Below are 27,279 nucleotides of genomic sequence, written 5' to 3'. Positions count from 1 at the left end.
ACTTGAAGGACAAGGCTGATGATATTCCATGTTTTCCTTATCGTCAACAAATTTCACAAAAAGCCAACATGTTAGTGTGTCTGAAGACATAAATCTTTAATATGGGTCAGGAATATATGGTTCATTGGAGGAAAAAAAAGGCTAAATCATTTCCTAGAATAGCTGGGAACTGCAGTTTTTAGCAAACATTACTAAAACAATTGTAAAATTGTTGGGGATTTTTTGCAGATTTAGTGTGCTAGTGAGTATTTATGGCAGTAGGTTGGAGAATGTGGGATCAAGTCAAAATCAACTACAGTGCCATCATGTTCATTGTAATGAAGGAACTTGTTGGTCACTGTTGGCCTTTCCATGGGATTTGTTGACAGTAAGAAAATGACTGAATATCACCAGAGTTATCCTTTAATCAGACATTATTTCCTGTGTAAAGAGTGTGTAGTTCCACTCTGGACGAAGCAATTTCTTGACAAAACTTTCTATCAGACGTAGGGCAAACACCTTGTGTTCCAACGAGGACCATTGGGACCTCAGCTGTGTTCCTGTAGCTGGATAGGCGCAGAAAGTAATTGTAGACTGTCTGGAAGCTGATCTCATCCTCCAGGCTAAAGACGAAAACCACCGCATCCACCCAGGCAGCAAACTGAGGACAAAGCAGAGGTGGCATGGTGAAATATAAGCTGCCTTGTCATCACACAAGAACAACACTCACAAAGCAGATTTTATTTGCTTCAGAAACATTGCCTCCACTCCAGTTAAATGCTGGAACTTCAAGTCCCCCTCCACCTCTACTTCATTTGTATGTTTGAGATTCACTGTGGAGAATTCTGTATGTGAAGAGTTTGAATCTCAAAGGCTGTTTTCAAATTCATACAGTGAAAGGGAAAAATTTCACTGTGCTCGCCTTAAAGGGAACACATCGTGCTTTTTGTGACTTTCTGTCATTTATTTAAATGACAGATGTGTTCCAAAACTTGAAGTGAACGAATGTAAAATGCTTCCTGAAAGTCAAAAGCTCAGGCTTCAGCCTGCTCTGAACACTTGCAATGTTAGCTCTACTTCCTCCCTGTGATGACGTCAGATTGTTCGTGTGTGCCCAAAAAACAGCTGTCCGTTCTGTAACCTTTGTTGCTAAGGTTGTCGCTAAGGTTGTTCTGTATGTTGATTGTGTTGTCCACATGCATATTTTGGATTGGATTTGGGCTTGAATATGTACGAATGTATTTGAGAAGTTGACATTTTGAATAAAGAACAAGAAAAATTAGTAAAATCCCACTACTACTGTTTGTTTACATGGCCTCCAATCAGAACAGAGTGGGGTCGTCAGGAGGCCTTAAAGAGACAGGGGCTAAAATGGCCTGTTTCAGACAGAGGCTGAACTGAGGGGCTGCATAAAGGACCAACATAAGATAAATAAGGAGCTTTTTGAACTGTAAATCATGCAAAGATTTTTCAGTAAAATTAAAGTAGAATTCAAGTGAAACTACAGGAATGATTTTGTGATGTCAAAACTAGGTTGGAGCCAATCATGGCTTCTGCAGGTCTGTAAGTGCATATACACTGAAACATCTTGCATCAACTAGTTAAACTTTTGAAATAAAATTGTTTGCATATTATTAGATTCCGGATTTTATTATAATGAGAAAGAAGAAGTAGATGTAATTTTCTGAATTTTTAACAAGGTACATGTATTTGAACTTTTTTTGTGATAAAAACACACCAAATACAAATTATTTTTCATATGTCCTAAAAAAGTCTGAATGAATTCAGTTTGCTCTTATAACACGTCAAGGAAACAAGCATTGTTGTTATTGACATGCAGGCATATTCACTAGCGATTTAAAAGTGTTGCAGGCCATCTTTTGACTGAAGTTCATACATACAGACAGAAGGGGGCAGTGTAGCAACAGCTATAGCACATTGAACGTCTCACTTTAAGGCACAGTGCAAATACTAGGTGGAATGACAGTGAAAGATTAAACACCACGACTGAAGCCTTATCTGTTTCCTTTCTGTTATTCCCACTGCTATCATAATCTAGGAATCTTTGTATTTGACGCATCATATACAGTCATAATCTCTGTGTAGCTTACAATCAAACAGGAAAGTGAGGTTTCCCTTGAGTAGAGGAAATCAATCCTAATCACCATCCATTGTAGGAAAGAGGCTAAGCAGAAGTAGTACTAACAGTGACAATCAAGTGATAACTATTCCTCCGTATTGCCCTCTTCTTCATTCAGCTTTCATACCTCACCCAGACCCCCATAGGGAATGAATGGCAAATCAAGCCTCCAAGCCACAACTCTGCTCAGCCTCCTGTGAGTGGGAACATAATGCAGGCCTTTAATTATGCTACTAATTATACAGGCAGCTGACAACTGAGCTGAACTCGTTTCTATTCCCCAATCTCACAGAGTGTAATGCAAGCATAAATCTGAACTTTGCCAGGTCAGGTTATCAGTAGCTGCTAATAAAACCGCATGGTATATTCTCATCGAGCTTATACAGTATGTGACCAGAAAACGTTGAATCTTGTGAATGACAAGCAAGCCTCTTGGCAGTCTGTAGAGTTAGGGTTTGATAGAATCTGCTAATTAAATCTGAATCCTTTTGAATCCCTTATGAAATCTATTGAGGTTTAGCTTTTGACACCTTTAAGCAACAACTTACACTTAACTTCATATTTAAGAACTTAAATCCAAAGACTGACATTTCTATACTCACAAAATGTTGCCATGTATTTTATTTGACATATTTCCTTTTTAACTAAATAAATAGAAGTATTGTATATTTCTCTTAGCTGATAAAAAAGAAGGCGAAACATAAAAGATTCAATACAGATTTTTTGTTAGACTCAAATCTAGATATTTCCTAAGTAACTAAAGTACTATACTTCAGTGATGTTGTGTCCCCAGGACCCACAGGTGGTCATTTGTGTGGGAAATTGAGTGGGTCCCCAGTAAAATTAGTGTTTTTTGACAAATTGCAGTGTTAAACTTTTGTTTGATGTTATATAGTTATAATTATGGTTATTATTAATGTATGTTGAAAATAAAATAAGTCCCAATTCTGTAAATACACCACAGACACACAGCAGCTGACAGAAAGAGGTCATATTATACAGAGAAATATTAGCTTTTTCTGTTAATTTGACTCATAAAAAGAGAAGCTAAACGGCAACGAATATGCTGAGCTTTCAAGTTTCATCAGGAGTCATTAATAACTCCATCAAGCGCATCATGTTTAATTAGGAAAGTAGTTAAAAAGCACACACACAAATGACAACCATTTACTGCATATTGCCATTAGAAACTGAGAACAATTAGCTGATAATTAGCCTGATCAGCCACCATCAGTAATCAATACAAACACACAGTATTAAACCATTAACAAACAGCAGTCAACATCAGGCAATCTTATCATACTTTAGTATAGGGCTTGGCGATATGACCAAAATCTCATATCCTGATAATGATACCTATCCCGATTTAGCACATTTTAAACACATTTTATGGATCTGTATACTTCTTCTACCACTGGTTGTTTCAGCAACGCCAAAATATTGAAATTATTTTGAGCAACTTATTATTTCTGTTACTTCTAGGTCTATATTTAGAAACTAGCAACTTATTTCTAGAAACTTACAAACAGTCTGTTTCAGACTCTGTGAAATAATGTAAAAGTGAATGTTGACTGTTTGGCTTCATAAAGCCCAGGCTGGGCGATGTATCCAAAAACACAAACACCCAATGTAAAGCCTATTTAAGTCCTGTAAAAAATGTTAATGGGAGACAAGACACAACACCCTCTAGAGAAACATATCTTTAAGTATAACTGAGGATAAAAGTCTGATGGCTGCTCTGTCATTACATGAGGCTGGATTAAGGAAGCACTTCCTAAATATACCCCCCTGTGGAAAAGCATCAAATAGTGTCATCCGAATATCAATAGCTTGTTCTCTTATGGAGACTTGGCAAGACCACTTTGGATGAAACAGTGGCTCCATTATTCTTGACATTTCATACACTAATAGGACGATTAAGCGCTGTGTTGTCCCTCTGACCACAAAAATGATTTTGGCCGGGCTTGCTCATTGATCTGTCACTCCCCTTTAAGTGCTTTTGGTAGAACAACCACAGAGTGCTTTCACATTGCTGCAAGTAATAGTCTGTCTCTTAAAAGTTCCTGTTGGTCTGCATGCCAGTTTGAAAAGTTAAGAGACATTTAGAGTAAAGAGATATTATATGTTTTTAAGGATCAACAATATTACCTGCAATTCTGGAGGCCCTCCTTCATCTCTGATCAGAAGAAGATAGCTCTGTCCATCCACAACTATTTCTTTCTTGAACCGTCCACCTGAGGAAGAGACATTTATTCAAAGGTCATTCTGAAAGTATGTTCAGTCTGGGTCAGTGCTGGTACAAGATGATATTGGAAAACTAACTTTTTTAGGAAGTAATTACAAACCACCAGGGGTTTGCTTGGTACCGCAGACACATTTCACACTCATTAAGCATAAAAACAATGTGGATGCACCAGATAAACCAAATCCAATATCAAAACGCAGTCCGACATGGCTCATAAAAGTTTGGCGAGATGTGTACGAGTTTAAGTGCAGCTTCTCAATTTAGACGTCCTGAATGTGTCGCTGTCACAATCATATGCTGACAGGAAACCAGGTCTGTCTGGAGCCAATTATGTGGGCGAGAAATTGCCATTTAGTGTGTCTAATGCACAGCTGCTAAGGGAACCAGTTCAGCCCCACTGTCACTGCACTGCCACAAGTCCTGCAAAAGCCCAACTTACCCTTCATAAACAATATGAGACTGCATGTTCAGTCTCCATCACTTCACTGCATGAGCTACAGTGTGTTCAAGACTTTGCAATGAAATGGTAAGACAAGAAGAAAATGTAGCAAAAAGACTAAAGGAGAAGGAAGGAAGGACTGGGAGATAACATCTTATGAAAAAAAAATCATCTTTAGCCTGAACTGGAGTGCCTCGTGTCAGACCGTGTCCCCAGGACAGTGGTGAACAGCTAACGCTAAAGCCCCTGTGCAGCCTTGAGTTTCTCTCCCCTTTTCTTCATTTCTTCTGTAATACAAATGCATATTCCTTGCCGCTAGCAAAGCTGGCTGCAGATAAAGAAGAGACCAATAGGAGAACCACGCAGTAAATTAGATTTTGCATATCATTTGAATGGTTTGTGATCCTGTGGAGATTAAAAACATTCAAATGAGAAAGTTGTGAGGCTAGAGATGTCCCTGAGAGTGAAAACACTGACTTATGAATGCGGAAATATGCTGAAAGCAATTTGACAAAATTGAATAATGCACAATCTTAAAAAGGTCTAGGAATGATCATGAAATGTATCAACAAAAAATATGCTGGAGACAGCATATGTTCAGGCAGAAAAAAAGTGCACCATTTGCCATTATCAGATTTTTTAGGAGCTTCATAATGTTAGCCAAGGTCTTATATCTTATGACATATCATAAGATAATGATGTAGATAGTGTTGGTGATCACACTATTAAAACAGAATATTAAGAACTATAGTTCTCACATCACAGAGGAGTTGTAAGGGTCATAGAGTAGTTGGGGCCTGTAATTTTTAATAGGTGGACAGTATTCCTGTCTCAGCAAGCAATTCATATCCACTTGAGCCACACTTCCACCCTGTTAAGTCCACTTTAGCCCGGTTGGCAAATAGGGGATTCTCCAGCCTTTTGCACAGGCTCTCAAGCCCTGTTGGATGCTGGTTGTGTAACAGAGATTCACGTACCCCCAGCCAGCTTTTTTTTTTCACTTTCTTACTGAAGTCACAGAGCTTTAGAGATTCAAACAAAGGACTCAGAAACTATGTGTCTGTATGTCTCCGAATCCTGTTTAAAAAAAGGGAAAAAAAGATGAGGAGGATCTCATTACGCAGTGAGAAAGACTGGATCAGAACGACACAGGGAGCAAAAGATTTATCAGAATAGAGAGTTTGTATGGAACCTAGCTGCACCTTCATATGCCAAAACAGATTATGGAAAGAGTCTCTGAAATGAGTATCTGCAATGAAAGCATACGGCTCGGGTGAAAACATGGATGGAATTTGAAGTCAACATTTCAGTTACATAATCATCTGGGATGCTGATGTCTTTATTTAGAGCTGAGCCAATACAATGCATCCAAAGAAAGAAAAAAAAAAGCCTGTGCTGTGAATAAATGAGGCAGACCATACTCGATACAATTTTACCGAGCATGATGAAAAGTAATTATGAATTATTTGAATTTGTTTGCTCAACCACACATAAAAAAAGAGGCGACTAATAACCTTGCAGACAGCCCACAGAGAGACGGTAAGTTGGTAGGCATGGTTAACACGCAGTAAGCATACTCTGCTTACACGGAGGCTTAGACCTTGACACAGAGCCACAATCCAACAGAGCTCCATCGGGTGTTGCCATAGCAACACACCCCAGTACCTTTTTTTTTCTGATATCATAGCAAAAGCCCAGGAACAGCCACTGCTGAACCTTCCTCTGCTGGGCAATGCTTCTGTAATGTAAATACTTTTTCCTAATCTGGAGCAACGCCAGCGTTAAAAAACAAAAACAAAGAGAGTTCGAGCAGCTGCTAATCATGAGATAGGTATGTTGTGTCACAGCAACTGGCAGAAATGTAAAGAGACACGCACGCATATCCAAGCAGACATGTTTCCTTGATTACAGCAACAACGCTCGTTCGTTTTTTCCAGTGATTTTCCACCATTGATTTCTCGAGGACTAATTAAGCTACGAGGATTTTTCTCCCTTAGTGCAGCAAAATGCCAGAAACTTATTATGTGCTTCATGTCTCATCCTCACTATAATTACACTAAAATGAAACACTGCGAACCCCTCAAAGATCATCAGTAAACTCTGGGTTTGCCAACATCTTTGTGGATTTCTGAGAGGAGGACTTACCTTTCATGCCAAAAGGGGGCATTCTCATTATGATCTTGCTGATATATTCAAGAAAATCTCATTTTCAAACCTCAGTAAGTCAAACAGGATGGCAAAAGGTTCTTTTCTGGAGATGGGACCTCCTGAACAAGTTATAACCGGCTCATTCAACATCAGGAAATCCAGATTTATGACTGCGATAAAAAAAACTTCATTTTACAGTCTCAGGGAAATGATGAGGTTTAACAGGGTAAGTTTTAACAATGAGTAATCTTTACAGAACTAATTTACTGGAAATATTACGCTTCATCATTATCTCGCCGGTTTGGTGGAGGACTAAAAAGGGAATTTATAAACTGAACCGAGCCAATTATCAATCTTCTCATCCGGAAGCCTGATTCAATCCAATGCACAGCATTTTAATACAAACTAATTAGAAAAATACTCTCATGGGGCAAACCAGCACTATACTTCATATAAATGTCCTGATACACCCACCCTAATATGGATATTCTTTGGCACAGTGTAGCAATCGGATCCAACATGCTTAACTTTCTTGTGAAAAACATAAGAAAACTGACTCATCACCCAGCAGGTTCCTTTATAATATGACTCACCAAACTCTTTCGAAACACATCAGTTTGTCATCAGGTGTTTTGGAAATACAAGGTGTTCACCTACTCGCAGCAATGTATTTTATAGGATGAGTTGTGAGGTGAATTAGCAGCGTGACATTAAGGCCACGAGAGCCACAGTAAACAAGCTGCATGAATCTGAACATTCGTGTTTGAGCATCTTTCATGTTCATAATCACCTCCTGACCCACGCCTACGACAGAAGGCCTGCAGTGCTCTTACCTTCAGGAGACTCCTCCTGCACATAAGTGCCTGTCAAGTACCGGTGGACCAAGGCCGACTTCCCACTGGACAGATTTCCCACAATGCCCTACAAGAAAAGCATAATAGGTTGGTCATTTGTGATAAGCATAACATGACAGGCACAAACCACAAGCATATGTTGATTTAAAGGACCATAATGAAGAGCTGTAAGGGCAGAATTATCCTTAAAATTAAAGCTGGAGAGTGGGACTTTTGTCTCCTCCGTCTGGCGGGGAGATTAATTACAAAAACACTGTCGGCATGTGCTTACGCCGTATTCAGACCAAATCAGGCGTTGCAGCGCACCGCCGCAGGGTTGTGTGGAGGTGTGTGGGGGTGAGGGCGTATTTATTTGTGCTCTAGAATACAACAATTAGAAAATAAAGTTTTATTGATCTGATTCACCGGCTCTCTCGCTACCACCGCTTCCTCTCTTCATTCACTCTCCAGCTAACTCAACCACAGCTGCCCTCTTTCAGAAAGCCGCCAAAACCTGTAGCCAAAACCTCCACAACCTAAATTAACTACCCCCATTCAAATGAACGGGAGGACTGGCATTTTCGCTGCAATGTCTGATTTGGACTGTAGCCTACTCCATCGCTACTGTTGCAGGTAAATTGTTTAATGTCACACAGCCCCTACGAAACTGACTCATTTCACTATCATAATTTGATCCATTTGGCCTGATAACATTTGGAAAGTCTAGAAGAGCCGCGTGATTAAATTATTTCATCCCCATTCAAGTTAGCAGACAGCTAACTGGAAGTTAGCCAGCTAGGCCAGCTGAAGTCTCTAGCATGCATGCTTTGCCCATAGAGCATGTGCAGTATGCACAAGCCAGCATGGGGATGTCAAACCCGACACCAGATTAAAATCTCCCGTATACTGTGAGAGATTTATCTTGCGGTGATAGGCTTAATCAGTATTATGTGAACTCGTTTGGCAAGGGCTTGAATGTAACGGATGTTCATTTATATCTAAAAGTTCTGCACTGCAGGTTTAAAATCATAGTGGTTTTGTAGGTTTTAGCCCATTATCTACAAGTTCTGTTTACATTACAGCCAACAAAAAAAAAACATTGCATCAAGAGCTACAGTATATAATTGGGAAAATAAATGAACAGAATAGGCTGTTTAGTTGTCAACTCTCAAATCTTGGATGTTTGAGGTTCTCTGAATGCACCACTAAGAAAGTGTTGGTGAAACAGTTCCTGTTTACAGCAGCATTACCATTCAAGCCCGACTGATAAATCGCCAGGCTGATAAATCAGCTACTAGCTTATAACAGATGAAGTTGCATCAACATATATCTAAGAGTCTGAATAACAATACATTGCTGTACAAAGAAGCAAAAGTTTTATAATAGTTTGGGGGTATTTTGGAAAGACTGTCTCTAATAAACTCAGTTAAATTTATTTTTCAACTGTAAAATGTCCCACTCAGTACATGTCATGGTAACAATTCTTTAAATACCAAACATAAGGGTACTTTATAAAAATGTCAAGCCCTAATTACCAAGCAAACTTTCATAAAAATATAAATTGGACTCAGTGTGACGGATTGTTTAACTATCTGCAAGTACATTATTTTATCGGTATGAAGTGAAACCAACTGCTGCTTGGAAAGTCGAAAATCAAACCAAAATCTTATGGTAAGCTCAGAAAACAGTGGGCAGTAATGGAAAGTACACTTGATTTGTATGAAAACCACAGTTTGGCTCTTTATGCAGGCCGTGTGATGTTGAATCATTATGAAGAAAGTCAGTTAGCATACATCGGTTTGGTTGCAATCTTTCCCCCGCTTCCTCTCCCTGGTGTCTAGACCAGACCTAACTACAGCGCCTTCAGGGTGATGCATGGCGGAGGGTGGGCTGATGATGCCAGCATGTCTGGGAAGAACAAAGGCTTGCAACATGCCTCATCTCCTCCCTCTCCTCCTCCTCCTCCTCCTCCTCTGCCCACCATCGCCCTCCTCTTCTTCAGATCATTAGTGGGTGTTAAAGTCAGGTATGGTTCTAATTATAGGGAAGTTTTGGGTGCAAAAGGAAAGATCTGTTTCAAGGCCTTTCCCAGCCTACCCCTCTCTGTAACTGAAGTATATACCATGAGGTACAGAAAAAACTATGAATAAGCTTTGAGTTAACAAAAGTTGTAGGACGTGTGCTGTGAAAGCAGTGAGTCAACAAAAAACTGACTTTGAATGTACCACAGAACCACTGTTCCTGCTGTTTTAACTGTTAGACTTTGTGACCTGCTGGTATATAGCCTTCATGAAATCAAAATGCCGTATCAGCACTATTCCAGCGCAGAACTTTTTCTTTTCTTTATGGATGTTTAGAGCTGGTCTCGACATAAAGACTGCATATGATAATCAAAAGATTAAGTTAAGTTGCTGTCACGAAACTACAATAGCACGGTGAAGGTCAGTGTGGTGAATGTTTTAGAGGTTTTCTTATGTTTTTATGATCATCATTTCAACTAATCTGCAGTTTTGACCCCACTTTCTATATTTTGTTATCGTAACATGAAAAGGCTATCATATTAAACATCTCCTGAGACATATGACCTGCTTCTTTTCAGTATGACCTCCTCTCTGAGCAGCAACTCTTTGAAAGTTTTGAAAGAAATGCTGGCTCCTTTCCGACACTTAATTCCGTCCAGGTCCATTTAACAAACCCCTGTGTGGAAGCTGCCAATTAACACCTTAGAAACATAAAAAGCAACCGATGCATTAAAAAGTGTTTGAATCCAAAGAAGTAAGTTCGTCTTTGAGCTCCCTGTGAATCCCCCCCCCCCTCCCCCACCCCCCTTTCCCATTTCATTGAAGTTTTCTCTTTTGCAAGGTGCCGCAACAATGAATTCACCTAACACGGAAATATCACATCAAGCGGCAGAACGGCGGAGTGCAGTTTTCAGGGCTGCTCGTCTTTACGGGTGGAAGGCGTTAAATCATGTGAGGATGTTAGTTGTGCATTTGGCAGTGGCTGTGTGCGCTTCACTGGCGGGTGGGATCAGACCCAGGATGTGTCACTAGTCTAGCCCAAAACTGTCACTCATCTCGCGTCCTGCTGCAAGCCACCCTGCATCTCCATGCCAACGCATCTCATTAAAAATCACCCACTACTTGCCAGGGAAAAAGTCCAGCCAATTTCTCAACTATTCCCTCTCATGTAAAATGCAAAACCAGTGTTACATGAACAGAACATGCTTTCCCGCTGACATTTAAATCTATCAGTAAGATGAAACCCTTTGAGGGCGAGTCAACAGAGGGACTGTGAGGAATTTTAAAAAGTTACTCACCACTTTCAGCTCTGGCACTGACCGACTCAATGTCCATTCCTGGCTGTTGACGAAAGAGTCTGAAAAGACAAAAAAAAACCCAACAAAAACATTAAGTCAAACAGCACTGAAAGCTAAACCATCTGTTTATGTCTCATTTGACCTCAGCTTTGGGTCATATGGCAATAACAGTGTTTTCCACTGGATGATGGCAAAGTGACTTCACAGCTGTAATAATAAACACTATCTATAGTGTGTGCAACAGGTTTTATGATTTATGGTCCAACTGACAAAGTCTATTTACAGCCAAGTCTGCTATTTAGTACATTTTGACTCTGAGAAAAGTCTTTTTAGGAAATCATCTGATATACTTCCTCTCATGAACACACCCATAACAAACTGTAATCCTCACTGTGAGGAGGACACCATCATCCGTGGGTGACATTACTGTATTTCAGAGGCTTTAGCGGGCTCAGTTTTAAAGGCATCCATTGCTACGAACCACTAAATGCTAGCTTGTCCCCATAGTTGCTATTTCATTGTAAAGAGGCATTTTTAAAAAAAAAAAACTTGACCTCACTGTATAAAATTACCTATTGTGACCTCTAGGATAATCACAGCCTCATGAAACTTTATAACCACAAACTAAAGAGCGAGGGCATTCAGAGGATGTATCGCTTTCCCAGGTATATTGACAATAAGGGGGTGTCTGAGCAATTTCCAGAACAGTAATGCTCACCATCCAATTGCTGATTCTTACAGAAATCTCCAAATGTCTCCAAATGATACGAAATTACAGCATGATTTTTATCTATGGTGTTCTTCAAGGTCTTGGTGTCTTAATGTGGTATTTTGGAGGGATTTTTGACCATTTTTATCAATTTTTGAGTGGTCAAAATCAGATTTTGCACCAAATCTGTGTAATAAATGGTATCAACCCAAAAATTGCTGTAATAACTTATGAGACATAATTGAGCATGAGAATGGCCATCATATACTTCTATCATAAAGTTCTAAACCCTTCTACACTCTAAACTTTCAAAATTTGAATAGGCGCCTAACCAAAACACAATGTTTTTTACAGATTTATTACTAGAAAAACTCTTGGCTTTCAGGTGATGTATATCACTGCTATGTGGCCCCTAAAAATGGGTCTATGGTAGAGGGGCGGGAGTGGAAGAGCTTGAAAAGAAAATGTGCAGTATCAGGTCACCTTTTCCCCTCATCTCTTATTGCCTGAACACAAAACATTAGGATTACAGTGGGATTGTGTCATACTTTTATGGAGTTCAGTATAGATTTGCAGAACTATGCTATGGGAGAGTAAGTCTGTACTCCAAGACAAGCAATCATTTTTTCAGATTTTTTTCTATTCTATTTCCAAAGAGGATTAGATCAGTATGATCAGAAAACAAACAGCCAAACACATCAATGTGGCAATACTTAAATTAACAGGAAATGAATTTGCAACAATTAATAATTTTGGTCATTTTTGGAGGCACAAGGGCTAAAAATGAATTGGTTTTAGTATGAAATGTTAATACTGGCTGTCATTCTTAGTTTTTTATGATAGTAAACTGAATATCTTTGGGTTTTGGGCTGCTGTTAGAACCTAACAAGCTATTTGAATAAGTCAACTTGGGCTTTCTTGGGCTATGACAATAGTGATTGAGTCAAAAATGATTTCTGACATGTTTGAGAATAAACAGTTCATCAAAAAGGTAATAAGAACATTAATCAATAATAAGCATCCAATAAAACACATTAGAACAAGACAGAACAACCAGGCAGTAATGATTTCTCAATCTCCATGACTAATGTTGTCATGTCCAGTTTCGTTTATGTATCCGTATCTATGTAACAACAACTCATAGACTCGGTTTTAAACTTGTGAAACACCGGCAGTAAGTACATTCTACACAGGCTATTTCAATATTAAAGTTTCAACGCAGTGCAATACATGAAGGGGATTAGGCTAATCCGTTTTAAAAGACAGCCCTTATCAGGCTTGATTCAACTTATTTAGTTTTCCAGTGACATTTGGAGAGTTTGACTAGATAATCACACTTTGAAAAAGGAGTAATGGGAAAGAGCACTAAAAAAGAACAACACAAACTCTCAGAACTAAGCAGAAATGCCATAAGCTGTGCTTATTTCCCACAGAGATGGAGTACAAAACTATGTGTCATAACAACTATTAGAACAAAGACCACCTTCCTGCTTTTCCTTACCACTGTCGCCAAGTGCTTGCTCATGGGGGAATAGTAGGTCTCTGTAAATTAAAGAGTACGGTCTAAGTGCCCCGAGATAACTTCTGTTGTGATTTGGCGCTATATAAATAAAGCTGACTTGACTTGACTTTGAATCATGGCTTTCTCACCATTTGAACCCCCCAAGAAGAAGATATCATCTCCAGTACAGGAGTGTAGACTCCTTGTCTCCAGGCAACAAGGTGCGTAATACCAGGTGAAACCCCCTACTCCCCCCCCATGTCTAAACCATAACAATTAAAGCGTTCACACAAAAACAGGGAGCTGTCATTACAGTAAGCCTGTTTGTTGCGGCAATAGTGGTTTCCCTTTGTGCCCTGGGCGATGCTAATATGAAAAAAATGACAGCATAAACATTGAGGTAACCATCCACTGTCACTATAAGACGCATTTCTATTTTCTCTTCAAAAATGTACACTAAAAGGTGTTGCACAACTCACAGCTGAGCAGACCCGTGCCAAAAATCCTTACTACAATTAAAGTTTAAAAAAAAAACAACCTCAGCTAAAATGTTTACTTATTTCTGACCTCCTTTTACAACGAGCCTCGTGCTGCTCTGAATGTCTCAGTTGTTGTGGGAGAGGAGAAGAGTGCGTCCCTAACAGAGAGGCCTTTCAACGTGCATTGTGTGGAGCAGAATAGGTTTAAACAGCACGTCTCATGTTAAGCCCTCTCAGTGTGGGTTTGACAAGTTAGAACATGAACGAAGACACCCATCTGATTCAGTTTTGTTTTTGTTTTTTTTAAGTTTAGGAAACTGAATGCAGTTCACAGCCCTCTAAGTCAAATTCAGATAAGGCTGTTGCCTCATTTTTTTTTGGATTTCCTGTTATTTTGTGCAGGCCTATTATGTCCAGATGCATTATCTGTACTTTACATGATTACTATTACATTGTTTTTATTTATATTGGTTTTCTTCCAGCTAATGGGAGGGTTGATAAAAGGTCACAACTAGTAATTCCAGTCTTAAACACCTACTGTCACACCTACTGCCACAATATCTACATACAATCAGTGAAGAGAGGAATCAAAGAAAAACAGCAAAAAGCAGCCGGATGCAGAGACATTTTCCCCACATTTCCACAGTTCACATTATCATACTTTCGAAGTGGAACACATTCAAACAAAGCCAACCCATAGATAACCATGCAGGGAAATTAAGTGTCATCAAAGGCCGACAGAGAGATGGAGTTGTTGGTCCCTGACAGGAGCTGCGTCTCTGGAACAGCACATTCCCTTATTATTGACCATAATAACAGCACTTACGCTTTCAAGGACATAAAAAACACAGGAAAGAAGAGAGGTAGAGGAAATGGGGAACTTTTACACAAAATTGGACAGGACCAAACACCTGTTAAAATCTTTTTTAGAAAATTATCTGATACATTTCCTCTCACGAACACAGCCATAACAAATCTTAACACAGAAAAAGATGCCCGACTTTTGCCATCCTTGGAGCAGATACAGTACAACCACTTTGGTATCCTGCAAAAGAAAAAAAAAAAAGAGGCCTAATTGAATCCATGTGCTCTGTGTTACGTCATTCTCTAAGTATGAGCGTCCCCACATTACTGTGTCCCAGAATGCCTATGGAAACAGAAAGCCCCGGCATTAGTGATGCTTTGAGAGGACACCAGTGTCTTTGTCTCTGAGGGGGGAAAACTGTGTTGCCCGCTTGTTTGTCAGGTTTTTCACTTCACTGCTCATGTCTACTCAGATAAAAATGACCATTCAGACTGAGGGTAGTGAAGCACGATCGCCCCCCACTTATTCCATTTCACGAGAAAAGAAAATGCAATGTGAGCAGAAACCTTGTGCATATAGTTGTTCGAGTGCGTGTGCATGCACACGTTTCTACGTGCAGTGAATGTGCGGTGGTTTTTGGAATGAGAGAGCACAACCTTGAGGTCTAAATTTCCACTATAGCTCTCTGACTGACTTTCCAAACATGCTTTCCCACTGTCATAAATTACAGAGTGAGAATTTAGCTAGCAATTAGTATTTCTGCTTCCTTCATTTGCCAACCTCATGACCAACCCACATTTCCCTGTCTGACTACTTTTATCATGCACGTCTTGACAAAATGGTCCCGTAGTATACCCCTTTTGTATGCTGCTCTAAAAAGCCATTCACAGAGCGAACAACCCAGTCAGAGCTCTTATCTCTGTTCCGCTGGGCTCCCAAACACCAAACTGTCATCAAAGGAGGCAAGTGACAAACACAATCAGCAGAGAACAAGGTAAAAATCTTTATGCCATGCCAGTCTAATGCGGTCAGGATGGCCTGCCCTACTCAAAGCTCTTAAAACCTTGTGTTGTCTGCAGACATTGATCACTTCCCTGAAAATAAATGGGACACCCTGGTTCAAACAGGATTCTCATTTGACAGAAGATTTGCAAATTGGGTTTTCAAGAGGTCTTGCAGTACAATGCCCAGGTTGATTGACTCAATTTGTAGAGTTGGGGAAGAATAGTGTCAGATTCAGCTTGTCTTTCCTGCAAAGTGCAACTGAGCAAACTGATGGAAACAATGAACCGTGAATTAAAGAGAAAACTGTTTACAAAGTGATGAAAGTACTACAAAATGTAGGCCCCAACTCAAACAACAGTTTGACTTCTTAGTGTTTCTAGAACAGCAGGACACTGCTCACCTACTGAACCACAATCCGGAGGAACAAAATGTACCCTAGCTGAGATTTGCAGTGGCAGATGCTCAAATATGAGTTCTATTCAGTTATTAACAGATTTCCCTTCGTTCATGCCCAGACTGTGTATCACTCAGTGATTTTTCGATATCTCTTTTTCTCCCTATTTCTCCTGCTGGAGGTTAGAGGGCATTCTCACAGAGTTACTGTTTGTCCCAATTTCCTTGAAAGTGTCTATTTGCCTTGAACATAATTACCTGCTGGGAGTTTGGATCGCCCAACCTTGCTGGTTTGAATGAAGGAAGCAAATGTATCTTTTGAAAATAATTTTCAATCTTTGAACATTTTTGAAGTGGAGAGGCTGGTACAGTTTATAGAAATATTGTTGGCAGGAGTTCATCACAAGTGATATCAAAGGAGACATGGCAAGGGAAGAGGCAAAGGGAATTCCATCTTCGTGAATATATTTTATGTCAGATTGGAGATAAAGGAGGATGGATCACACACATGGGGGTTTTTCTTCAAATTGTCAATAGGTAATGGCAAGTCAAGGCAAGTCAGAATAAAAACGCATCAGTGAGCATTTTTCTGTCTGCTAGATCCCAGTGACACATACTGAGACTTATTATGTGTTCTATCTACAGTCCCATTTCTAGTATTTTAACCTTCACTTGATAAATGCGCTGCTGGCCACCTACGCCTCGTGACCAGCTACCCTCCTCCAACCCAAAGCCCCCCAGAGAGCCCCCATCTCAGCGCACGGTTCACTGATCACTCATGCATCCACGAGCACAACAGAGTGGCTTTGTTCATCCACAGGTGGGGGTGGGGACACAGTCTGCACACCTCAACCCTCTCACCCTCTTACCCCCCCAAAAAAACAACCTCACTGACAAACAAGATTTAGAAGTTATCATCAGGAAGCACTTGAACTGAGGAGTGTGTGCGCATATATGTGTGTGTGTGTTTAGTTGTGGGAGGGCCGGGCTTCAACTTTCTGGATTTAATTTAGGAGCAGAGACTTAGGCAGGTAGAAACAGGCACCGAGGCCCGCCCAGGGCATTGAACACTTAACTTTACTCAGACTGATCGGCACACCTACATTCCTAATGCCTGACTGACTTGACTCTGCAGTGGAATAAATGGACAAACTCCGCGACAAAGTAAAAGGTTTCCTTGGTTACATGCGAGAATACAAATAGACTGGTAGATCAACAAGGCTGAACTCAGGACCTATCACAAGCTTTATGTTAGCATAAGAATGAAATACCTCCTGTGCCGGTTCAAAGGTCGGCTTAATGAGGATGAACACTGAATACGTGCGACTAGACATTAGTAGAAGTCACTGAGTTGTCACAGAGGACTAATTAGTTCTTTGTGTGAAGGTGTGAAATTGGAACTTGACGCACAAAACGTAGAAAATCACAGCTATTAATTCAGATAGTTACAAATATTTGCTTCTCCCTGACTACTCTTCCAGGAAACTGGACAAACATACTCTACTGTCAGAGTTAACCTTTAAACACAGTACTTAAGTCGTCTTCTTTTCTCCCCATCATTACGGCATGTAAGCCCTCTTAATTTAGCCCTGCAAGGCTGCCAAACGCATCCCCATTACAGCCACTAACTACTTTAATGCTGCTGCTTTAAGCTGTGTCTCTGTGAGGCCAACAGACAGCATTATCAAGACTACCATGTCCTGTGTCTGGGTGACACAGAGACAGAACTGGGACAGAGTTATACAAAAGTTGCACCACTGTAAAACAAATCATAACGATGTTGTCTTATCAGTAACCGCTGATTTGAGTTTACTGTACTTACCTACTCATTTACTGAACTTCAAAAATCTTATGTAAGGCAAAGTAATTGCTGTGTAAGTACAAACAAACAGGCGGTTCACACATGAAAAACACTGGAGAAATAAATTGCCCAAAATAGAAATTCCACAAGGACTCTCTGGAACCAGATGTTTTTGAATGCCATCCAAACTCACAATTCCCCATGTGTTTTTCATTTGCCTGTCCTAAAAAAAAAAAAAAAAAAAAAAGTGCACTTCCGTCTTTCCCTTGAGCTGAAACTTTCTGTGCAGCGAATGAGGGGCTCTAAATGAGCCCAGAAATAAATTCAGCAATCTTGTAGGTCTTACCTTGACCTTTATGGGACTCAGTGTCTGCCAGAGTCTCTATGGTGACTGGCTGTGACTTATTATTCCTGTCCAGGGGATATTGGCCTGTGTCTTTGCTCTCAGACTGCTGGGATTCACATTTGCCACTGCATGGCTGCTCTTTCCTCCTGAAACGGTTGGCTATGAGCTGCCATATGCTTGGTTCTTCCTGAACTGGTTTAGACAGTTTTGTTGGACACAGGGGTACTTCCATTACCTTCACCTTGCCCCTGCTGTGGTACTGAATGTACTGCATACCCCCATCTTCTATCTGCTCACTGGAAGTTGGAAGGATTCTTCCTGTGAGGTACGAGAAAGGCTGTGGAGGCATTGTTGTCTCCTCAGCAGTACTTTTAGTTCGAGAGCACTCCTTTGACTCCCCCTCAGACCCTAAAGTAACTCTTTCCCGTGGCCGAGTCCTCCTGATGCGCAGACTGAGGCTCCGTCTCAGTGAGCTCAGTGTACTTTTCGGAGCTTCTGATTTACCAAATTTGGAGGAAGATTTAGTGTCTTCCCTCTCCTTGTTCTTATCTTGAGGTGCTTTACCAAACAGCCTCCAACGGAAACCCCCTTTGAGAAAGCTTTCTCCATCGCTTCCTACGTGGTTGCAGCTCCTCTGGCTGTCTATCTCATCATCAGAGCCCCTCTTCCTTAACTCCAGTACTGTCATACTGACAGGCCTTTGCTTCCAGCTTCTCTGGCGGACCCTGGGGGTCACCTCTGCAGTGACTGAAGGCCGCTGAGCCACGACAGGATTGAGGCCATCAACAGCCCTCAACTCAGCCTTCCTGCTCCTGTACAGCTGGCTGCTCTCTAAAATACCTTCCTGTCTTGAAAGGTGCTGGGTGTGGGTCCCCGTCTGGACTGGGCCTGGGCCTGCCAGCATGCATACACTCCTGGGCCTCCGGAGCCGTTCAGGTTGAGAATCTTTTTGCTGTTTGACTGGGTCGCCATACATGCTCACCGTTCTCCTGCCGAGTGAGACTTCAGCCTGACGTGGCCTTCGCAACACGGCCCGGGGCAGAGAACTATGTCCTGCAACAGTGCCATGATGTCCGAAGACAAGTCCTCTAGTGTGGACGTTGACAGAGCATAACGTTGAGCTCCGAATGTGTTGCTCCTGGGTCTGAGCAGGTAGCTCTGACACGTCTCTGTGTTGCGGTGAGGATTTGTCTGAGTTCTTAGTAGGCTGTTTCAGAAACCTGTCGGTCTTCATTTTTCCCTCCACCTCCTCCAACTCCTCCTCATTCTCCTCCACTACTACCTCCTCTCTTTGCCTCCCAGCTCTGCTTGAGCAGTTCAGGGAGGGCCACCTGTTGAGCTCCTGTCGTGCCCTGCCCGGCCTCGGGCTGTTCTCCATTGGCATTACACTAATTATCTCTCCTCCTGGCTGGCAATTGTCCACCAGGGTGTGGGTGACCCGGCCCATACCTAGCTCTGACTCTGGTGCATCTCCCTGTGTTTCTTTCAGGATTACAGAGATGTGGTAAACGGTTTTCCCCTGCTGCTGTTGGCTAATAGTTGTACTCCTTGGGGTTGCATCCACCGTCCCACTACTGAGGAATAACATTGCAATTCACTGACACTGATTCACACACACATCTTGATTCACACACACTAAAAACAAGTGCATAGCGCAAGCCAATGCTCACATTCTGCCCAGGAATTGTTGAGATTCTGCTCAAAGTCCTTCATTTGAAGACTAAATTCCTATGCCAGGAATAATCCTTCACCTCTGACATGGGAAAAAACTTCAAACAAGTTAGAGCAAAGCCTCGCTGCCACCTGCATCCTTTGGCTCCTTTACTCAGCGGACTCACACAGGCATTTCCCCACACTTTGTTCTACCTGTCTTGCAGAAGCAGATGGACAAAAGAAAAATAAATTATCCACGTCATATCTGTAATAGCTGCGAAAGTTGCAACTTTTAAAAAATGTAATCATCCTTCCTCTTTGGCAAGTTGCGAACTGTGAGCAATCCTTGTTGTTAGCGGTGCAGACAAACCCCTTAATCTCTGAGCTCTTGCCATGCAGAGCATGGGTGAGTGTGTCTCTGTTTGAACTTTCAGCTGCCTTCCAACCCCCGGGACACATGGAAAACAAGGAGCGGATCCCACGGGCATTAAACACGCCCTCCTGATTTCTCTAGAGCTGCTAGTAGCCCCCAGAGACATAAACAGACAAAAGTGAGCATGAGATTGAGAGAAGACTGGGCTGAATATACACTGCTGTAATCAACGAACAATCCACAACAAACAGCCATGAATACTTTGTGCTCTCTGCCCTTCTGACCAATGGTGAAACAAAAAAAGAGCGATATTTTGAGGGAGAATAGTCTGAAAATCCTCATCTTCTTCATTCCTTCACCCACATTTTAGTAACCACATAAACATTCATTTCCAGGATCTAGCAAAGACACCGCTTGTGTTGTACACAGTTTGGTCAGATATCTTTGATAGTAAAAGACTGCAACATAAAAAGATACTCACCTCTTACTACATGACCTAAGAGAACACTATTGCACACGTAACCTGTGTTAGTAACATGGAGTATCCACACAATCACGCTTCCAGTGGCTCCCACTACAGAGCCCACACACTGTGGGAGAGCTTAAGCTTAATTCCAAGATTGGATGACAGCTATTTATGGTAGGGTAAATTGTATTCTCTTTAAAGCACTGGTAGTTACTTCAGCAAAAAAACGGTATATTGGGCATTATGTAGAATGGCATTTTTTGCATCTCGACACCATTACACATTTACTGCCGAGACTAACTTCATTGAGAAAACTGGCACATTGAGCCACTGAGAAAAATCCTGATGTGAACTCTGCCGTGAGAAGAGGAGCCTTTGACATTTTCCTGTTCCATTTCCTCTTGTTCATTGCTGTGGTGCTTTACGATGCATTAGTGAACTGAAATGGAGCCCATCATACATTGCCGCCACGTACTACAAAAAGCACCATCTGAATAAAGCCAGATTTTACCTGCTGATCTCTGCAGCACTCTAGTTACTGTGTGGTTAAGGCTGGGACACTGCCCCTTTGTGGTCAAAAAGAGAAAAATGCTGGTAGCAAACAGACAACTGAAAAAACTGGAAAATTCTCCCTGTGGACACAATATGTTCAGTTAGTTAAAATCAACACTGTTCTAATTTGCCAGAATAATGTTTTTTTATGACACAAGATCAAAACAACCCACTATTGGATCTCATTAAAACCTTTTCATTGCAATGTTTCCCATATTACATATAAACCCTGACGCAGGTGCATGATCAGAATTTAGCATTACTGCGTATGAGGGTTTTTGGCAGAGAAAAACTACAGAAAAATGTCAACAATGACTAGCTGTTCTCAGAGTGCATCACTGTGAGTAATCCAAAACAACCATGAATGCGTCACAATGGGAAAATCCATTATAACCATGAAGCTAGAAGTCGCAGCCCAAGCACCACAGGAGCATTGTGCCAAAAGCTGATTCTCACCAAAAGTTGATTTAACTTTTGTTTTTCATAAAACCATGGTTCTGAAGGGAAAAATATGCTCCAAAATGACTAATAGCTGGCCAAATCAAGGCCTTAGTCATTTCATTTCATCTATGTGTGAGTAAATTCCTGATATTGGAGGTGTTTGTTGACACATTTTTTTTCCCTTTGTGTTGTTATCAGTAGGCTGAGTTGTGTGTGAATGAAAACAATTGAAAATATTTCAAGTATTGCTCCAGGAAGCCCGTAGCTTTACTTTTCAGCACGTACTATACAATCAGGAAAGTTCTGATGTAGAGAGTATTGAATCTTACCAACAAAGTGTCCAGATGCTTTGACAGTGAAGCTCACGAATATAACTTGTGCTGGGCTTTACCTGTGTTTAGGAAGCAGGGATTTGAAATGATCTGTGGCTCATCATTAAGCAGACAATCCTTTTCACTCCATTGGTTCTGGTGGTGTCGATTTCGTCTTCGACTCCCGAAGCACAGCAACATAGTCCACCTATAACCTCAAAGGGACTTCTCCATGACTCACAATATAACCGTCAAAAAACCCCCCAAAAAAACATTCAGGTGGTCAGTCCAAATTGTTGGTCACCTTTTCATTTGTCTTCTTGTGCTTCTACCAGGCACTGCTGTAAAAATATCCTTGCAGCCCAATTCTCAGTTCCAGCATGACAGTTTTGTCCAGCATGGCTCTAAAAAAAAAAAAAAAAAAAAAACAACCCAGAAAACTCTCTTTGGTCTGTTGCATCATGCTGTGGTCATGATGTGCCTTCCATGCAGACCTGGTAATGTGGTTACCAGCAGAAATCCGTCCAGCTACTGGGCAGTCTGAGAAATTGGCCCAAGTGTCATGGTTCACTCAGGAGTCGTTTCCTCCTGGTAACTCGTTATGCAGGTGTTTGCTAGCAAGATACTACATAAGAAACACTGATAGGATTAAAGTTAATCCACTGTTGTCTTGTCTTTGTTGTGGCTTGATCCAGAGGAAATCTGCGCTGCGGGAAATCTTGGGATTTTAACGTGCTGACCAGGTAACAGAGGTTCTCTTGTGTGCAACCCTCTCTCCTCCTCTGTCCCACGGCTAAATGTTTCTCCCTCTTGTAACTGTATCTTGATGGCAGCTGGGAGGGTTTCCCAGAAAAACTGGATTAGCATGTTTTGAGGTTCCCTCCTCCTCTGTATGTGTCTGTGTCTGTGTGTGTGTGTGTGTGTGTGTGTGTGTGTACACATCTGCGCCATTGTGAACGGATGTCATACTGTGTGTGTTGGCCATTTATCTCATCTTTGTGCGTCACTACACTCACAAACATGAGTGTACTGTTGTTATTTTGTCAACATGGCTCTGACCCGACACTGTCCTTTACTTTCCTATGTAGGCTACATTCAAAGTGCTTACCATCGAAAAGGATTTCTTGCTCCTTTCTTTTTTCCACAGATCTCACCTCTATCAGTAATTTTTCTTTAGAAATTCAATTTAAAAAAGATGCTAAAATCGGCTTTGTTCAATATCCCAAAAGTCTTTTCTACCTTTCCAGCATTTTAGAAATACATTATGTTGTGAATGAACTACACGTATAGTATATCTAAAATAAATTACAATACAAGAGGGTACTTTTGTTATTGAATGGGAATTAACATCCAAATTTAACTCAGAACAGGTATTATTATAATGCTTTATTGGAAATACCCATTATAGTCCCTAATTAGATTGTCTGTGTTTTTTCACTTCTTAATTGAATTCATTTAGGTCTAATGTTACTTAACAGTATTTGCATTTTCAGTTGAGGTAATCTGACACAATATATTCCCTTCCAGAGGAGGGCAGTCACATCATTGAGAACGGTATACTGATTTAAAACCATTTTCTACAGCAAAACACTTGTGTAAGAAAATTCCTGTCAAAGTTTGAGGCAACTTTTAAAATAAACAACCTCACGGAGATGTCTCCACGATACAGTCACCTACTGTAAAGCCTGGAAATAGTAAGTGGCTGGATGGCTGAGAATGATTTTCACAGCATCATCAATTACTTTCAAGGTTTGAGCAATTTCAGGGGTTATGATACCTTTAGAATACCTATTAGCAGGGACCACCGGAAAGCTATGAACAGCTGACATGACAGACATGGAAGCGCTGGTGTGTTTATATGAGGACACAGACAGTATGCGTGACAAACGCTGGTGCTGTCTGGCAGATTGTATGATGCATCTCCGCCACATGAGTAAAGCTTACTAACTCCTCGTCAGTATTAGAATATGAGTCAGCATGAGAAGGACAGTTATTCACATATGTATGGTCTTTCATGAAGACAGTTCACTTCCTCTGGCAATCGAGGTAACAAGAAGAATAGACCAAAGCTGCTTTCCGATGGAGGATAATCTATATTAGGCTGATAGGTGGTTGTAATCGAAGATATTTTTTTGTCAATAAGGTGTTGCCAACCTCATTCACACAACAGCAGCAACATTCACACCTGACGATCATCCATCATTCTTCAGCATTGCGTGGAACGACTAAACCTTTGGTGTCATCAACTTTCTGAAAGGACAAATATCATGTCATCTGCATTATTCAGAAGTGTTCGCTGCGAGCTTTGCATGACAAATCAGTGTCAAAGCTTATGGCAGTGACTCACAAAGTGTAATGGGAACAGGAATGTTCACGACTTCTCATAGGTATTGATGTCATGCTGTAAATATATCTCATGTGAATATAAACAAATGTCTTGCAGAGGGAGCCTAACTCGGACAAAGTGGAGGAAATTATTCAGAGCTGTCAGAAAATGTCCTTGATTGAAGAGATGTTTGACCTCGCTGGACAGAGTCAGAAACCGTGATTAGCGTCATCACACACACATATGAGCTCTGAATTGCTAATCTACCCTTCAATCACACTAAGTGACTCTTGATGCCATCTTTTGGATTTTTAATTTTAGCTGGTTGCCAGCACAACATGCCAGCACTTACTGTAGCTCTGCTCCTTTCTGGGCAAAGGAGGAAAAAATCTTCGTTGCAGAAAATACAGGAAATACTAATTAAGTCTCACAGAGTATTCCTAGAAATAATATGTAGACATGAGATCTGGGCTATAGGATCCACATCATAATCACATCATCATAAATAATACTTAAACATATTTTTCTCAATAATAATTACAAAAAGGTTAAAATTATTGCCTTTTAAATATCATCCCTGCTCCCTGATAACTACAATACTGCATTTAAATAATCTGCTGAAAGATTATGTTTTAAATATGATAAATGAAAGCATTAGCATTTAAGCTGATGTGTAGCTGTAGGGACAGTTCATTAAAGCATCTGAAGAAGCACACTTTAAAAATCACCAAAATAAGCAAAATTAGGCTGGTCCACGACTCCATGAATGTCTGTATTGGTACATTTTTCTGCTCTAACGCCATTAGGATTATTGTGATGCAATTTAAGGTCCTTACCAGCCAAATTATTAAAACTGCTTTCAGCTATTACAATCTATTATCAATTCAGTGGCTTCTAGCATTATATACAGCATGTAAAGTAAAAATAATAATCAATATTGCACAAATCTAAAAAGCAACAATCCATGCGATATTATAGAAGCAAAAAGCAGAAGTAGTTTTCAGTCATGTCACGTGTGAATTCATTTGCATACAACAAGAGGATTATGGTAGCTGTCTGAAAAATCATTCCTGATGTGTAATTATATTCCAAGTATTATTAACAAGGTTTCTTAGGTGCATGGATTCACTTTAAAATGTATGCAAATTATTTATATTATAATAAAGTTTCATAACACCCGGGTATAAGCTGACTGATCATAGCACAACTGTGGCATCCCTACTTTAGGGAAAGAGAAATCAAATTAAAAGTTTGTCACAATATCTTTTAAAAACAAAGGTGGAATAAATTATCACTGTTCATTAGAAATGTGGGCACTCATGAGGGAGTTTCTCTGGATCCTTGATGTTTTTTCTGGGTGTGACTATTCAGTTCTCTGTGGCACAATTAACACTTGCAATGGCTCGCCTCCAAAAAAGATTACAAACAGGTCTGTCAAACAGCAAATCCCCTAAGCAACATCTGAAGGATTTACAGTATACTGTAGATAAAGAAAAAACACAAGGAAAGCTTGTTATAGCTGAAAACTGAAATGAGGTGTTTCTTCCCCCAAATTAATGTTCACCAGTATTTATTCCCAAACGCCACCTCTATGAGAATTGCTCACAGACGCAATGTAAACAAACTGCAGTTTGGGAAACCAATCTGTGCATCTGTGCATGCAAGAACTCATGTACCAGCATACACAAATACACACACAGTGAAAATATGCAAACATGTGCTTTTGATTCCCCCACACCCAGGTGATTACACAGCACTGGTGATTACACAATGACCTGCCCATTTTCAAAAAAAAAAAGACACAAACCTACCAGACCCTGTTTCACCCTCCCCTTCCTGCACCGACACTGAATTAATAAGTCAGGAGAATCATACACAGAGACAGAAGGGCTACAGACAGCAAGGAAAGTTTATGATAATTATGCTTGCAGTAGTGGTATTGAGCGTGGGTGTAGAGCTTTTTAAAATTCAGCTGCACTAGCAACGAGCATACGTCACCATTGCTCCACTGCAGAGAAAATGATAGGTTCGAGGACGTCTGTGGGAGGCTGTGAAAAAATTCCAGACGCTTCTGTCTCTAAAATTCAGGTTTTGTGAGAGAGCTTGTGCATTTGTATAGTGTTTGTGTGTGTGTGTGTGTGTGTGTGTGAGAGAGAGAGAAAGACAGAGACAGAGAATGTATGAAACTGAATGGGGGAGAGACAGTGACAGAGTGTGTATCTGTTGCGTAACCAAAGCTGTGTAAGCAGCATGAAGCCCTCCTTATTAATATGTTTGACATCCAAGATGCTCACCGCTAATTTCCCTTTGACAGAAAATAATACTAGAGAGTAAGTACTAAGGATCAGTATTTGTGTGTTTTACTGCAAATGCACGGGTGGATGAACAGCTGCGAGTCTTGACTTTTTGACTTTTTGAATCCTGCAACCATCCCAACCATCCTGACAGGCAATATGTTACCCATTTGTTCATTCGTGTCAGCTGAAAAAAAAATTCAACGGTGTGAAAAACTGAACACAAGAAAAGGTCAGTCTGAATTTCAATAACTGGGAACTGGGCAGGGAATCACGGAGGCATGTACTGGATTGCAGGAGATGACAAAATGACCAGTGAGGGAACGTAGGAGGAGGCTGCGGAGAGATGCACAGTTTTTACAGGAAGGCTCGTGTGGGCTGGTGGCTCCCAGTACTCCTCCTCCTCTACACATGAGTTTACAAACCCCCGCTTGCTTCTGGTGTCATCTTTTAAAACTTGCCTTCACTTTTATGCAACAGCTTTGATGTGGTATTGCATTTTGTAATGGTTATGATAATGTAGGAGTAGTAGCAAAATATCAGTATTATTTTTGGTATTATTATAGAGCAACATAGGAAAAACCTCTAAAGCTCCAACGGTTAGTCAATGAATCCATTAGTTGATCGACAGAAAATTAACCACTCGGCGACTATTTTGATAATGGTCTCATTTAGACTATTTTTTAAAAAACAAAAATGCCAAATATTTGATGGTTTCATG

At 40.6% G+C, this 27,279-nt stretch overlaps 1 protein-coding gene across 3 annotated transcripts in view; it reads right to left on the bottom strand.

Annotated features, from left to right (window-relative positions):
* agap3 (ArfGAP with GTPase domain, ankyrin repeat and PH domain 3) overlaps window positions 1–27,279 on the bottom strand; it is a 121,473-nt gene that overhangs the window by 55,731 nt on the left and 38,463 nt on the right. The window contains exons 1-5 of one of the 3 annotated variants that reach the window (XM_067606077.1): window positions 22,019–22,789; window positions 11,104–11,162; window positions 7,785–7,872; window positions 4,268–4,353; window positions 499–640 (exon numbers count right to left, since the gene is read on the bottom strand). In XM_067606077.1, the coding sequence (XP_067462178.1) occupies window positions 499–640; window positions 4,268–4,353; window positions 7,785–7,872; window positions 11,104–11,162; window positions 22,019–22,139 (496 nt within the window). In that variant the 5' untranslated portion in view covers window positions 22,140–22,789. Of the gene's footprint in view, window positions 1–498; window positions 641–4,267; window positions 4,354–7,784; window positions 7,873–11,103; window positions 11,163–18,142; window positions 20,155–22,018; window positions 22,790–27,279 lie in introns of those variants that run through there. The other 2 variants (XM_067606074.1, XM_067606075.1) reach the window with 2 other exon arrangements.

This window comes from Thunnus thynnus, chromosome 12 (genome assembly GCF_963924715.1).
Source record: "Thunnus thynnus chromosome 12, fThuThy2.1, whole genome shotgun sequence".
NCBI lineage: Eukaryota > Metazoa > Chordata > Actinopteri > Scombriformes > Scombridae > Thunnus > Thunnus thynnus.
This window is presented reverse-complemented; position numbering and strand designations above follow the sequence as displayed.